This window comes from Anabas testudineus, chromosome 2, assembly GCF_900324465.2.
Source record: "Anabas testudineus chromosome 2, fAnaTes1.2, whole genome shotgun sequence".
Lineage (NCBI taxonomy): Eukaryota > Metazoa > Chordata > Actinopteri > Anabantiformes > Anabantidae > Anabas > Anabas testudineus.
Genome location: NC_046611.1, coordinates 18,493,440 through 18,510,418, shown reverse-complemented (window position 1 = coordinate 18,510,418; position 16,979 = coordinate 18,493,440). Strand labels below are relative to the sequence as shown.

Here is a 16,979-nt window from a genome sequence, read left to right as displayed (position 1 = left end):
AAAGGAGGACAATCTCCTGGGTGAACAAAAAGGATTAGAGGAGATTACTAAAGCGCTCTTCCATCTCCAGATTCAGGAATCTTAGTTTTTAGCCCATCCAATGTGATGTTATCCCTCTGTGTGTGTGTGTGTGTGTGTGTGTGCACTCATAAGATTTTTGTAGAAACAAGAGATGACATCATAAAAAGTGACTCTAATAACCATAGAAATTGTAATAGTACATGATGACGTCTTATGTCAAGAGAAGTCTTCTGTTTCCATATTTGTTCACATCTGATTAATAATAATTGGAAGGCCTGCTTAAGACCACAGCGTGACCGATTGACATGGCAGATTTTTTCTTGATCCAACCAAAGGTAAGACTTAATCCACAAACTGCAAAAAAACATCTTGATCTGTGTCAGCTCCTTCAATAAACTTGAACACTCCCAAATCCCACATCAGCAGAGAAATTAGCCTATTTAAGATGCAACGGGGACTTACGGCTTCTGCAGTGGTGTGTGTGTGTGTGTGTGTGTGTGTGTGTGTGTGTGTGTGTGTGTGGCTTTGCGAGTGTGTGAGCCAGTGCAGATGTGCGGTGGCGTTCTGAGGGAAGCATTCGACTATGAGGCTCACGAGGAACAACCTTGATGTCTCTGCGGGTAAGTGACAGATGCACTGTAGTGATGGGAAAGACAGGAGTTACGACCCGAGTCTAAAAAGGATAAATGGTCCCACCATCTAAGATGTACTTTTGCTGAGATATAGAAAGCTTTTATTAAATCTGCTGGCTTGCAGTTTTGAGATTTACAGTCCATGTAATCAAGTAAATCCATCGCAGTGAATATTCAGTTAGCATGTCACTTAACGTGCCACGCCGCCCGACTAGTTATACTTTCTATATTATCTTAGACAAAATGTGATACAGCTTTCCCCAGAGTAAACCTGTCAAATATACTTCTAGATACAATATTTAACTTTGATCCAGTGTGATGTACATTCAGTGAGCGGAGCATCAGTCTATCCGTCTACACGATGCCCTGTTGTCCTTGTGTATCTGCTCGATTTTGGATGAAATCCCCGCACAAATCCAACTGAACAATGGGCAGTGGGTTCAGAGTGCATCTAAAAGGACGCCTGTTAATTGAAACCTTTGTCTATACCACACCTCTGTCACAATCCAGCTTAGCAATCACTCAATATAAAGCTTCAGCCAGTTAGTTTAGCTTGGAATTAAGGGTAAAGTTAAAACAAACTTCTAATAATTAACCATAAATTGCTGATTTGGTTGTTTTTTGTACAGATCAATCAGTAGGTATATTTATAATAGCTATAATATATTTGTGAGCTTTGAGATTCAGATTTATTTTATTTTTTAATATGACCACAGCTAGGCTTACTAAGTGCTAAACTACGTTAACCCCCCTCCTACAGTAGCTCTACCTTCCTATTCAACATACTCCCTTTAGATTTGCATTGATATATCATCTAGCTCTCATCAGCAATGCAGATAGGTCCTAAACAATTCCTTTAAATCCTTCTAGGATATAACTTTATATTTATATTCTTTATACTGATGAATTCCTTTTCAATGGTGCTGGGAAAAAAATGATGCTGCACCACTGTTTCCACAAGCAGTAATTCTAGGTACAAAGGTAGCACGGGAAATGGCACCGACCTCTACGTGTTTTTAGCTCCAACCGCATTCTACACCAGGTGATTTCTCTGATTAGTCTGCCCGCTCTTACTGAATGCAAGATAATCAATGGCCTTCACTGCTGTAGTGTAATGCAGTTGATTTAAAAACCTGCAGAGTCTCTGCGCTTCAATAAGTAACAAGTGGATTATCTAGACACACACCACTGAACTGCATTTCACTTTGCTTTAAATAATGATAGGGACACTGTCTAATTTTGGATTTGCAAATATGCCCATGATTTGCTTATTTTAAATGCATTGCCATATTGCGTGGCGTTTTTTAATGTAGTATTTTTATTTCCAGACATACCTACTGTGCATGATTTCAAACAATTTTAATGTGATGACTTTGAGTTTTATAGGTCTTTTTAAATTATGTCCCTCATTGAAGACAGTCGATTCATTTAAGACACTTCTAGTGTAGTAATTACTTATAAAATAATGACCAGATACAGTTGCATATTGCAAAACAACCTTACCATCTGTCCATATGTTGAAGATGCGTGTGGGTTGCAGACAACACTGTCATTTCATACATAACTTTGGAGAAATTACTCATGAAAAAGAACTGTGAGGCATTTTGGAATATCAAATTAGAGCAAAAGCTGCCACATTTGTTTTCTTCTGCCCACATTTTTCCCCTCAGGCCTTCCATCATTATCAGATGTATCAGTTATATTTCTGTCCTTACAAAGCCTGCGTTGTGCTCATTTATTTTTTTGGCAGAGTAAATCTCATTCTAAATTCTTATCTCTTATTTCTGCATGCTGCATAACACCATCATATATGCATCAATTACAATTTTACATCCATGATTGAATCTTATTTCCAGTGGTGACAAGTAGCTGCCTTAATGTCATTCTCTCAGTTAATTAGTGAGTTAAGAAGTATGAACTCTGTCATTTTGTACCAAGCTATTAACATGTCTACTTTAGTTCTGACTGTGAAGTGGAAATTGTCTCTGGTTAGGTAGAAGATTTTCAATTGACTGGTGGTTCACTGCAATTGCAATGCAAAATTACATTTCTTTATATGTGTATGTGTGTAACTACTCATTAACCTTCTTAAGGACTCATTGTTAAATGACATTATGATGACAATATAAATTGGGTTTTTCGTCCATAGATATAAAAAAGTAATTCTAATATTCAGACTTGGAAATAGAGAAACTGTAAAGATTTGTGAATCAGTCCCGATTGTAAATATTATGGAACAACTGATGGCTTTACAAAGCTTTTTTCGGACTATGTGCAAATAATTTCTGCATTAAGAAGTTGCCAATCATATCTCCTTTTGCATGCATTTAAATAAACACAACAAACCATGATTTCACTTTGAAGAGGCACTGCAGTAGTTTGCACGGTATACATTACACAAATACACAAAGGTGTAATGTAATAGTATCCACACATCCTTTTTAGTCTGATTAGGGACATTAATGTACAGCATTTTAATTTTAACTGTGGCAAGGCATCTTAAATAAGTCAGGGGCTCATCATTGCTTTGCCAAGACTGTGCGTTAAATCCACACTTCCACATACTGTGTGTAATTGTAGTCAATTTACATACATGCATTTTTCAAACAGTCAAGCAGGTCTGTCATTTCAGTTGCTGCTAGGTTTGAGATGATGTTGTCAAAACCATTCAGACAGGAAGAAGTAACTGGTAAAACCATTCACTTTGTTTCTTGCTGAGGATTTAGGTCAAGCCTGAGACGGTCCTCTGAGGATCCCTTCAATGCCATATGTCCAGGCCAAATGCTATCATTACCCTTTGTCCTTCAGCGATCTTTCCTTCTACCTCATGGGTCTTGTAAAATCTGTCACTGTTGTATCAGGCCACCAGATCAAGGTCAAATGGGAAGCTGTGTAGGTGCACTTTCATGTGTGTTTTCTTTTAATCCTCCTCCCCCATGACTGTGTCTCTGCAGTTTAAGCATGGTGTGAGCCAGGTACATGCGGGTATGAGGAGGTGTAAGCAAACTAATGCACTGTGAGACAGATGCATGAGCAGCTTCAGCTCCCCAGTGTGGTGCTCAAAAGTGGCAGCAGGCCAACACGACTGCTTTAAGACTTGGGTTTAGCATATTAAACATCACATGCAAACACAACATCCTCTGTGTGCACATTTTCCACTGACCGCTGGAGTTCCTTGTCCTAATTTAAGGAAGAAGGGCAGTTTGCCAGTGGCGAAAACAACAGCCGACTTGTATAAATTAAAACATGTGGGTGGAATAGTGCTGTGCTGGGAGTGCAGCTGGCTAGGCATTTGATCATGTCCCTACTTCTTTGCGTGCTCCACGCTGAATTACAATGCAGACAAGATGCCGAGTCAGTTCGAGCAAAACAAGCCAGCTGATATGTCCAAAAGCAGACATAGAAAGAAAGAACAATCACAGTGGAATATTATTTTTACTGTCAAAAACATGATTTAAAACAGACTTCACCAATGGCAAAGTAAAGTAGTTGATAGGACAAAATATGTGGTGTTGAGAAAGTCCGGTATGCATTCAAAAAACCTGCATTGCTTCTGCCTCACCACACTGCTGCAAGATTGCTCCATCAATCCCTATTGCCTTTTCCCTCAAGGTAAAGTCAAAATATTCAGCAATTCATTTGTTGCTGCTCATTCAGCAAAGACTTCATGTTTTACATGGGCGGTATGGTCTCAAAGGGGCCAATAGTTGTTCCAGACAGCAATGAATCAATTCACACAAGTGAAGTGTTGTTCATGTTAACCGACGGCAGCAACAGCAGGAGCGCAAGAAAGCTCGCAAAACTTCAGAGCCACGTGTATTTACACAATATTTTGTGAGATAAAGATAGATCAGAAAACAAGACATGCACACACTCACAACAAGATGTTTTTCACATCATATGAAAGTTATGTGCTTTGCACTTTAGAAGGCTTATTAACATTTAATAGATCTAGGATAGTTCCCTCAGACAACGGATGGGTTTTGAGAACACTGAGGGCTGCCCGCTGCGCCTTTATCCACTTTCTAAAAGCAGGAAACAATGGCTTTCCGAAGTCATCTCTACAAATGTCTCCTTTGACCCCCAAGGAGTTAGTTATGGCCCACAAAGAGTGGATTGCGTGCTCAACAATATAGAGGCTGTATGAGTGGTCCATAACTCTACTGTGGCTGCTTCGGTTTTTATGATGTCAGACGTGCTGCAGTAACAGAACAAGATGCTCACTCAAGAAGCATATGGTTTTCACAGCATGAGATACACGTCATATTAGCAGATCAAAATAGAGATTATAACAAAGCTATTACTCACATTTATATTTATTACCACCATGCTTTCAAGAGCGTAGGTGCTTATTTTGTCTGAGCATTTTTCCCAGGCATGCAATAATAACCGCACCTGTTTTGGGGTCGACGGAGAAATATGGCTGTCCTTGTAGAATACTGTAGACTATTCTGGCACTGTTTCCGTAGGTGGGGTCATCAGCATCAGTCGCTGTAACTTGCAACACAGATGTCCCTGAAAAATGAACACAGCAAAAATTATTTTCCCGATAATTACAGTCTATGTCAGAGGTTTTCAAATGTTATGCAACCATGTTAATGTGATTTAATTGCTCAGCAACCGTGTCTGGTGCCTTTAGATTTAAAAGGGAAAATCAGAAAATATGACAGCGGAGGCAGAAAGAGAAATGCTGGACATTTATTAATATTTATTTATAAAAAACAAACAAACAAAAAAACAGCTTACAGGTTTAAGCTGTCACTTAATTTAACCAAAAAAAAAGTGTTTTTTTTTAGTAAAATATGACAAAAACATAGGCAAATTATTCAAAACCTTATGACGATAGCTCATTATTTACATGTTATTAAAAATCCTCCATAAAAGCAAGTGTGGTTCAATTTAACAAAAGTGTTGCTTAAACAGCATTACAGGCTTCATTAACCCATTCTAATTGCATGGCGAGTGTATTGTAATTGCACTACAGGCCTATTTTAGTAAGTAGGGATCATAGCACAATTGTGCTAAGAGACATATGAGTTATATGATGCATCTCAGCAGCTGGAAAACTTCTGGCCACCACGCATATTCACATTAAAATCGCTAGAATGTGTCCCATCAGGTATTAAATGTTTGCGTTTTTTACGGCTGCCAGAAAGAGCCATGTAATCCAGAGTTTACCAGCAGGTGCTAAATACCAGGAATGAGTTTCAGTTTCAGTTTTGCACTTCATTTGACGTGTGCACACCCATTAGGAAGCTAGTCACGTTCTTTGTCCTGTTTTTACATAGACTTTCATCATTTCATGTAGGTTTCAAACCATCTCCCTCTCTGCGGGCCTCACTGGACTCATTGGCACAACCACAAAATGTAATACATTTCTGAAAGATCAAGGTTGGTCTCTGAAACTAGATTTCAAGCGCTGGGTTCTGCTCATCCTCCTTAAGTCTGTGTCAAGGGTCTTGTGCCATATATTTCGTCCCCACTTTAATTCAGTCATGAAATGGAAAGAAAAAAGAAGTGCACTTACAAGAAAAAGTTTTGGAAACACCTACACATTTAGACGACCTTGGTATCTTTGGTTGATTTTATTCAGTCCAATGGGTGTCAATAGATCGCAAAACACAAAATGGAAAACAATTTAATGCATATTTGAGAGCAAAATTAACACGTAACATTTTACTTTGATTAAAAAAAAAAGCCCTTTGCAGAAGTAACTGTCTATAACCTGTGGCATTCGACTGATCAATCTTTGTAGATATTTAAGATGTGATTTCATCCCAGGCCTTCTACAGCCCTTCCCAAATGTGTGCTGTACTGGTTGGGTAGTGTTCCTAAACTCTTCAAAGTGAAGTGATATCCATGTTGATTGAGAATCCCTTGCACACAGTGCAGATCGCCCGCTCTCCCTCCCAGTTCCTTTCATTTCTATCTCCATGCTTCAACTGATGGTGTTTGGCAGGTATCAGTTTTCTTCACTTGGATCCAAACACCTCAAACTTGGATGCATCTGTTCACAACGCTTGGTTCCAGTCATCTACAGCCCACTGTTTGTGGATCTTGGCCCGCAAAAACATTTTCCTTCTATCTGCCAACTTTATTTGTTTTTTTTTTTCTTGGTAACTGTGCCCATGAGGTCATTCTGACCTGAGTCTCCTACATACAGTGTATGTGAACACCGGTTTCTCTCTTGATGTATCAATTGACGAAGCCAATTCAAAAGCAGTGAGGCATCTGTTTGCATATTCTGTCCTGGTTGGATCCGGTTGCAGTGTGTGTCAGAGAGTATAGTGTACACCTTTTATTGATATCATTCATTTCTTGGCTATATCTCATAGAGAATGACCGTCCTTTCTCGAGTCACGTATTAACTGATGAGTTTCTATGAAATGCTGTTTTGGTTTGGTCATTTTAGTTTTGATCTACTATGAAAATTACAGGTCATTCTTCCTCTGGAAGAAGAGCCAAATATAAAATGAAATTATTAATTTCCTGGTGATGAATTTATTTTAAGATGTTTTAACACCTGGGACGGCATCCATGATTAAACTGTGACAGCTCCCATCATATAAGGAAATTGATTTGAAATTTTAAAGTAAAACTGAATGCGCAGTTGGTTCTATGTCGTAAAACATGGATGCAGCATCTACATCAAAAATTGTGGGAAGATAATAAGTAAAAAAACATCAAGTGGATGTTATATACAGTATTACGAGGTTGAGGGTTTGACTCTTGTGAGCAATTCTGCTTAATTTCCAAACATTAGCTTCAATAAAACTCACTTAATCACAACTATTCATCTAAACAAGCCGCCACCTTCGTCTATTGAAATCACACATTTTCCCAGAAGCGAAATGGTTGACAGGAAACCACAGCTGTCTGCAGCATGTCCATTTAGAACAGCTCAACTCGAGACACAATAGTAGGAAAATGATGCTCCTTTCAATTAGCACTCAAAAAAAAAAAAAAAAAAGGTATGAAACAGTAACATCGTACCACCTGGAACGTGCCCAGCTAATCAATTTACACAGAAAAAAGAAGAACATCACAACCAATTAGGTGCCACACTCCCAGACAGCCTCTTCCTGCATTTGGGGAGAGCCTGTATTGACAAATGCTGGGGGATTAGTGCTCTGGAGTGTGAGGACAGTTGATTGTTACAGCCGATTTGATGCTGCAGACGCAGAAAGCGAAAAAAGAATTACTTTAATGGACATGAGCAAAAGAGGTGGTGGTAGGTGGGGGGTGGGGGGAAAGGCTAATTATTTTCCCCTTCACAGTCCTCGATTTCCTCCCTTGGGTCATCAATGATTGATTCTTTTTGAGCAGCTGATGATGAAGTTTGCAGCGAGTATTGAAACTTTGAAATGAGTAGTCTCGTTAGAACTAAACGAAAGATCCTACAGATTACTGACGCGAGCGTATATGACCATTGCCCCAGTATGAGCTCATCTAGAGCGGAGTGATTTATCTCACAATCAAAATGTTTTAATGTCGGACTTAATATACACCTCCTTACTGTATGTCAAATTAGCAACATCCTTTAAACTGAGCTTAGAAAATATGATTCGCTGCCAATAAACATTAGCGTAGCACTCTCAGAGGAGATTAATAATGTGCTTGACACGTGTGATGGATGTGTGTCAGGTCTGTCTGTTCATGAATATTCATGAGCGCAACCACGGAGATATTGACTGTTAATGATGAAGGTGCCTACAGGTCTGTAGGGATTTGCATATTTAATCCATTTTGCACATGCCCATCTCCTGCAATAAACTGATCCAACAGCTGAAGAGGCCCAGATTCTCTTAACCTATGGTATATTTGAGGCACAAATCTCCCTGACAGCAGTTTGGCCACCGTTTGGACTACCTACACATGCTTTAAAGGAGTGCTGTGAAATTTTTGAGCATGATACTTTTGAGCTATTGTGCTTTGAAGCAGAATCCACCGGACTGACAAAAGGCCAGCTTTTGTTCATCTGAGCTAAAAACAGAACAGCAGACTAAAGAAATAAAAAATAGATGTTTGCCACATGGTGCTGGGCGTACGAGGAGCAGCTGTCTCAGAGGAGGTGGATAGAGGCTTCTCTTTTCCACCATGATGTGGAGGACTCCACAGTCTCGATGGCAGGGATTGCTGTGAAGACACTATTGAGTGCTTTATAAAGACCTGCCCACCCGGGAAACCGTGACAGCAACAAGAAAACAAAGATGAAAACGAGGACTCGGCTGGCTTACAGAAGATCAAACATTGTGGAGAATATTATCGTACAGAGGACAAACTACAGAGCTGCATAGGGTAATATCTGTCTCTCTATATATAAATGTCTGACTTTGAGTCTTCATACTAATACTCTGGTCTGAACCATCTTAGAGCCGCACATGGTTGTGAGTTTATTTGCCATAATACTTTTTTTTTTTCTGTAACAAAGGGATAAAAAGGATTAGAACCCTGAAGACTCTCTAAAATGCAACCAAATTAACAGTGACATTCACTTTTTTCTCATCTTTCAACCCATTCAAACAAAGGCTTACTGCCGCTGACAGTAGAGGACCATCATCTCAACGTCCAGTTTATTCTGTAGCACTACTCACCAACTTCAGACATCTCAGGCACCAAAGCTACAAAGGGTCCATCTGGAAATTTGGGTGCGTTGTCATTGATGTCTTGTACTTTGATGATGAATTCCGACTCCGGTTCCAGCGCCATCTTTGTGTTGCGGTCCAAGGCTTGCGCATGCAGGACATAATGTGTTTTCCTTTCCCGATCTAAGCTCTTAGTGGCATGAATATCTCCCGTCACTTCATTGATGACAAATATAGTCCCAGCTCCTTCTCCAGTTAGAATGTACTCGACTGATCCGTCGCCTTTATCTGAGTTGGAATGAAGCTGCAAGAGAAAACCAGACAGAGGGTGTGATAATCCATAAAAACAATGCTGCCAAAATCACTTCTTATGTTGTTTTTGATTCACACTTACAGAATAGGATTCACAGTTGTAAAAATTTACAATGGCCACAGTGTGGAATAGCTGCAGGACAAATGCATCAAGAGGGACTTCAACCACTGTGATGTAATGAAGAAACAATCTGTCTACTGACTACTATTGATATTTTTTAATCACTAATCAAGAAAATAATCAGTGGATTCATTACAAAAGAATTACATTATTGATCAAAAGCATCAATATTTGCAACCCTTGTCCACATCAAGGCATAGCTCTAGGCTGTATAACAATAAAATGATATATCCAAACACTAAAAAAGTTCCCACCAAGGCCAATTAAAACACATTTTCCAAGTTATACATAGCAGTAAACTTTGCAGCACAACTTCACTGCATGATGGTCCCCAGTCCAAGCTCCAGCTTCAAAAAGCTCCCAACATCTAACTGAGACATTACATTATTCAATATTCCTCTCTCAGTCTTGACTGTGCCCGAGTACTGCTGAAGAACTGCATCTTTAGAGATTAAAGTTTTTGGGGAAATCCTTACAAGACTGTTAAAGATGGAAAAGCGCTGCGTTTTTTTTTTTCGTTCTCACCAAGGGAGACAGGAAGGAAGGGAAAAAACCGAGCCACTTGTTCACCCATAATTGATACCAAGAGGATTAAGAGTTTCAGGCCAATTACTCAGCTGGGTTGCAGTTTTAAACATCACAAATATATGTTACAATAGCTCTGGATTTTTAAACCACAGCACAATGGTAACACAATTTAAGTTCTTTTTTACCCATGAAAAAAAAAAAATAGATATATATTTTTACTTTACAGCAGAATATGATGGCACAGTTTATGAACTGTGTACAAATAACACTATACATGGTGGTGGTACTGGTGATGTTGAATTTAATCTTTGTAGATGCAAATCAAAGAGCTGTGACTGTGTGTATATAGGATGCCTCAACGTTTGATTGGGGAAACAAGCAGCACTCTTAAGTCAAAGTAAGCCCAACAGGCAGCGATGACTCAAACCAACTGTCCATACACTGTATGTGCAGTTGTCAAACAACAACAAGCATATGTCACTCCCTAACTTCTAATATCACTTCTTATAAAAATGAAAACATATGATTTTAGTTGATACAATATGGTATTCCAGTTTTAATCTGTCCTGTTGTTTTGAGCGTTTTTTGTTCAAGCTATTGCTGAATTGATTTCAGACTAATCAGGAACAGTAGCTGCCAATTGGTTTTCTGGTAGATGCCCCATACACACTGCAGTTGAGCTGTTTGGTTGTTAGTCTGACAGTGCTCAGCTGCAAAGTCCCTGACCAATAAATAAAACGATGTATCACAGTACAACCACACATGGAAAAAATAAAGAGTTCTTACAAGTTAAGACTACAGAAAACTGAGTTTCCATTTAACTTAGGTAAAACCCTTAGAGTATTCTGCAGATAATGTAATGTGACTAGGACTGTTTCAGACAGGTTGATAATGTTATGTTGCATGTCCTTACAAGTATTCACACCCTTTGTGTGGCCGAGGAAAATAGCATGATTTCCTAAAATGTAACCACAGCAGAATAGATTAAATTGGATAAACACAGCACGTGCTAGTAGAAAAAGCCTACATGGGAGGTGTGAAACAGTAATGTTGTACAACCTAAAACATGCCCAGCTAATTCTTTTAGAAGGAAATAAATTGAGTAAAAAATATAGTTTTACTGTATGTTGTTGTGCTATGTGTGATGTGAAATTTTGAGCAACAAAACAAAGCAGATGGTTGGCCTGTATATTACTAAGCCCGCGTCACCTAAATCATCACAGTACAAGAAAATAATCTGAAACACCTGTAATCACACTTATTAGGAAGGTAGGCTCATAGAGCGTTAAGTTTTACATACTGCCCCACTACCCACTGTGATTTGGCTGTAAACGCTGTAGCTGCTGCTGAATTGGGACACAGCTCTACTGTTCTGGAGTACACAGACTCTAGCTGATGTCAACTTTCACAGTCACCCAGATTTAGAAACAATCAATCATCATCCTGCTCATTTTTATTTTGAGCATTAAACCCTGCTCCCATTATTGACCAAACTGCACTTTAAATCTTGTTTTTTTTTTCTGTGTGACTGTTACATAATTAATCACTATGTCAGCACAGTAAGTTATCCCGTGGACCTCCATCAGACATATGTGCTGGTAGATACAGCACCACTAGAAAATGTATTAGGATACATGTGCAATGGAAAACCCCCATGAATAGGCTGATGTTGCTTTACTGACCCTGAAGCTCCTTTCTAGCCAACCGGGCTGTACTTTCTAATCATTTAATGAGTACCACCACGCAGATACAAATGTATATGAGTAGAAAATGCACAAACATTCATAGAAACAAGTTATTAAACAAGTTGAACATCAGAGGTCCTCGGGCCACAACTAATCAAAACCTGGACTGGCAAATAAATTACTAATTAGAAAGCTGCTGTTGATTGCAGGCTTGACTCTTGATGAGAGCCGACTGTCCTTTCTGCGGTAAATATCAAGCCCATAATTAGATAAGGAGTCAAAGGTCCTGTTGAATCAGGTAGTTAATCAGTTTATAGATTGTATTAATATGAAACACACACTCAAAGCAAGAAATCAGACAGTGTTTAAACATTGATGGCAGTGCCACGTAGTTTGTTGACTTGCTTTTGCCCATTTCTGCACATGCTTTTTGGATTTAGTGAAAGACATTTAGTATTTAAGTATTCAGTTCCAATGCTATCTGTTATTTAATAATCACTTCATACCTATATAAGTTAAAACATTTAAATGCACAGAACCAGAGTTATTACTTAGGGACAGTCCATTTACACAATTACTAGAAGGATATATCCACTTTTGTTCAGCAGCACTCCAGCTCATAAATGTAATTTCGCCTCCAGTCAGAGTGCTAATTTAGCCATTGACTTCCTTTGCAGGAGTCAATAAATCAGGCTCAGCAAAGTGCGAAGCAATGATCCATATGGCGCCTACTGCCTTCCGAAATCTATGGGTGATAAAAGTGTCAACAGGTTGCGGGCCATTACACAAACATCACTGGCTAAAGGTACAGTAGCATCAAGCCTTGTGAGAGAGATGAAGATACAGATACACAAGGTTCCAATCAGACAATGCTTATCGAGCAACAAGGATCCATGTCTGAATATTCATCTTCATAACTTCTATGAATGAAACAAACTTTCTAAACTCCTGTGAGGAATCCCACAATTTCCAGAAATGCTTATTAGGCATTCGGTCTTTTAATCATTGCCGTTTACTGGAGTTTACCTTGACTGTTTAGATATAATATTGAATATTCTGCAATAAATAATACTAAACAGCAAAATTATATTTGTATTTATCATGATCAAACTGCAGAAAGTTGTAAGTCAGGGTAAAAAGCTCAGGTTTACCTTCAGTACACTGGAATAATGAGGCATAATGTGAATTAACGTGAAACTGAATGCTGCAAATGCAGCTTATGCTAATAGTACCATGAGAAATCAGTCGACCCACGTGAATACTAACCAAACTTACTAATCTTGAGGAAATAATTCTCTGAATTGACTAATTTCTCTGCCTTGTTTTTTACTCACAAGTAATCTTTACACTGCTGGTAGTGCTGCATAAATTAGTTAATTAATCAATAACTCAATCAATATAAAATTGAACAACTGATAGTTATTTTTCAACTGTTCCAATATTTAAGCTGTGAAGATTTCTGCTTCTCTGTCTGTCAGAACAAAAATAATTACTTATATGGCTTGAACTTGTTGGGCTTTAGAAAATTATTTATTATGTGAGAACATTGATTCCTGTAAGTAGGAAAAAAAGAGTTCAGTATTTATATCGCTCAGAAAAGTCATGTACGTGAAAAAAAACATGCATTAAGGCATGTAAATACAACAACATGTAATGTACTGGTACTAAAACAAATTTGTTTTGTATAGACATCATGGAAAGAAACAAACAAGGAAAAAAAACTCAGCTAGGCAGAGACCTCCTTCACAGCTGTTTGTACAGTTTATACATCACTTATTTCCTTTCTTAGTCAAAGCTGATTGTACGAAAGCAGGCTCGAGGCAAATTTCTGTCATATGATTTTAAATACACGTCTCCATTCCTCTGCAGAGGGTGCTGCTAGTGCATCTTGGCTTCAGCACGGGATATTTTATTTATACTTCATTAATTTTGATCACACAGAAAATTTCATCACTACCCGCCTTAATGTAATTAGTGTCAATTTTGTTAAATTGCAGAGTAGGCCTAATGTGAGCTTAAAATACATCAGGACTATGTGTGGCAATCTAAAAAGAAGCGTGGGAAAGAATATGGCTGCGAGTCCATGCAGTAAATTTTTGAATGGAAATATCCTACAATACAATACAGGCTGACTGGTGAACATCAGAGGGACATCATGAGAAAAGTAAAATGATGACCTCTCTAACCTTGTTTTGTCATCTCCCCACCAAGACTAAGAGGAATCCTTTTCCTTCACAGGGAATCAAAACAAGGGATTGTGTTTATCTCTCTGTCTCTACGGGTGACTTTATTAAAGACTAGTGGAATAGATGACTGGCATGTAGCTGGCGGCTGGCAGCTGGCAATGCATTTCTGAGGAGTTTAAAGAGATCAACACAGTCTGTGGCTCGAAAGTCGCAAGCGAAAACACTCCAATGTCAAGAAGAACCTCACTTATAATTTCATCATGCTGTATGCCCAGAGGAGTAACCTGAAACAAAGTGTCTCTTCACTTTCTTTTGTCAACAAGCGACGTGTTTCACCACATGTTTCGAGCTCTGTACGCTCATTGTCAAGAGTATAGCCCTAAACTGTTTGTGTTCACAAGCTAATTGGCGCTCACAGACAATCTAAGTGAATTACCAGGAGAAGAGAAGAGATTTGAGGAAGAAAGCAATGCACTAGCCTGACATAAATCCACTGCGAGAACATTATTTCTACAACATTAAATTGTATATTTACTCATGGAGTAATGCTGGAGGATAGCAGAAAGTTAATGGGTCGCAAATGTAATCAAACGAGAGCTGTAACTTATGATTATAGTTATTCAGTTTCTCAATTAGTCTGTTAGAGTTCATGACAAATGAGAAGTCGCAAATTATGAGTTATTACTGTAGAGCAGTGTGAAAATTGCATCTCTGAATAGCGAGAGAGCGTCAGTAGTTTACCTGTGTGTGTTTGGCCAAAAGCTGTCCAAAAAAGTTGCCACACATTACTTCTGTAGCATCATTTGTAATTAATAATGTCCTTAGGTACTTTATAACAACACCGACTAATCATGTCATGTTATGAGTTGGTGTTACTCCTTAAAACAGTGGCTCTTTTTAAATCTGTGTGGCTCAAAGTGTAAATTAAGAATGGAAGGCACATATTGATATAATAGTATTTCCTTAAGATGCTTATCAATATGTTTTGGGTTTTTTTTTTTAATCTATTTTGGTAATCTGGTAATTCTGTTATCTATCACAAATGATAAAAGTATCATGATCTCAAATTAGCTGAACCCACCAAATGTTTGATTCTTGAAATAAACACAAGATAATAGAATATAAGATTTTCTGCTACCTGCTAAATCCATAAGTAAACAAACCATTACCACTCTATTTTTAACAGCTGCTGCATGCACAATGTACAAAATACAACATAACACCATATAATATATTTCTTTTAAAAATACAGTTATTATAAAACTTGCAGCTAAAACATCTGAAATGATTTGTAATAAGCAACACATATTTCAACAATCAGCAAAAAAAGATCCAAACTCTCTTTTCATGGACCAATAGAAGAACATGCATAATTACAGCCTTCATTCTTAGTTTAGACATAACTACCATGCCAAATTTTCCACTCCTGCCAATTTTTCTGCTCAACCAACACAGAGCAGACTGACCACATGGTGCTGCGATAATTAGCCAAAATGCTCGAATGTGGATGTAACTCAAACAGGCATAACTGATGTCCTGTTTCAGGTAGATTGGAGAAAATGACTTCGGCGCCATGTGATGGCAAACTTTAATGGAGCATGGGAAAATCTCAACTTTTTGGAGAAGAAGTACATGACATGTAATACAGTCTTCACAATTACACAGCACCCGTGGGTAATGCACTTTATTGAGTGCCATCCAGATGCATTATTACTTGCTACACAGCTTGACCTTCATCTACTTTGCTCCTCTCCTTCTCTTCGCCGGCTTTGTCCTTTTTCATTGTACAGATCCAGATAATGTATGTGGCTGGCTGCATTGCATTATTGGAGTATGCCCTCTGTAATGGCTTGGGTGTATTCAGTGTACAGATCCACATAATGTATGTGCCTAGCCAGCCTTGTTTGCCCTCTGCTTGTATAAAAGGATGTTGCTTTACTGCTGTTATGTCCACTCATTATAAGCAGTGTAGAATGAGAAAGAAAGAAGGTGAGCAAGAGGAATATCTCTCTCGTGTGGGCAGAAAATGAAAAAGTGTGACGTAAATATCTGGATGTGACATTTATATGAAATCAGGGATCAAATTTTGCACCAGGCACCGAGCATAAAATGTGTCAAAATACAACCATGGTGGCTACATTTTAGCTGATTGATCCCATGCTGATTTATAATCGATTTTCCAGTGAGTTAAACTTTCAGTGAGACACAAGCTTTATAACACAGCTTAATGGGCCTACAAGCTACACCAGCGCGAAGCACATTTTGTATACACAAATATCTGTATATGCACTGAAAACTGTAGAATCTTTGTTTACCTTTGTGGTATTAGTGTCATCAAACCAGCACTGGACAAACAGTAGTTCATTAGAACTGCTCTGAGGTTGAAAGCAAACAAGAATTGCTGATGCAAAAAACAGTAAATGAAGGTGGGAGTCAGGTTGTGAAGCGTTTATTCCATCAACGGCGTGCACGGTAAGGGGAGCAGTGGGGAAGAAGAGGAGAAATGAGCAGGCTACGTGTCCTAGCTGATGATCAGTGCCTTGGCTTCATATTTGCAATTACTGAAGGGGGTGGGTTCATTTTTGATTAAATCTCAGCTCTTATACTTCACTGAAGACGACTTAATCACTTTTTATGTGGGCGTGCTTGATTGTCTGATTATCACCACATTTTTTGCCATGTGCCCTCCCAATCAACTCCTCTGAGCTCCCCCTTGTCTTCGATTGATTTGTAACAGTCACAGTAAACTCTGATGATGGAGTGCCCACCTAATGATCATACATCAAGAGACAGTGATGAGGGGCGTGCTGAAGACGTCCTGTTGATGCACATCACAAAGATCCGCCCTAATAGTTGTCCTCTATTTTGACATCTGCGGGGAGAAGCAGAATGAATCGTTGTCTTCCCAG

The 16,979-nt window shown here is 38.7% G+C and overlaps 1 protein-coding gene across 2 annotated transcripts in view; it reads right to left on the bottom strand.

Annotated features, from left to right (window-relative positions):
• Positions 1 to 16,979, bottom strand: part of LOC113162937 (cadherin-18) — a 135,857-nt gene that overhangs the window by 37,526 nt on the left and 81,352 nt on the right. For both annotated transcript variants that reach the window (XM_026361203.1, XM_026361202.1), the window contains exons 3-4: positions 9,248 to 9,542; positions 5,049 to 5,168 (exon numbers count right to left, since the gene is read on the bottom strand). In XM_026361203.1, the coding sequence (XP_026216988.1) occupies positions 5,049 to 5,168; positions 9,248 to 9,542 (415 nt within the window). The remainder of the gene's footprint in view (positions 1 to 5,048; positions 5,169 to 9,247; positions 9,543 to 16,979) is intronic.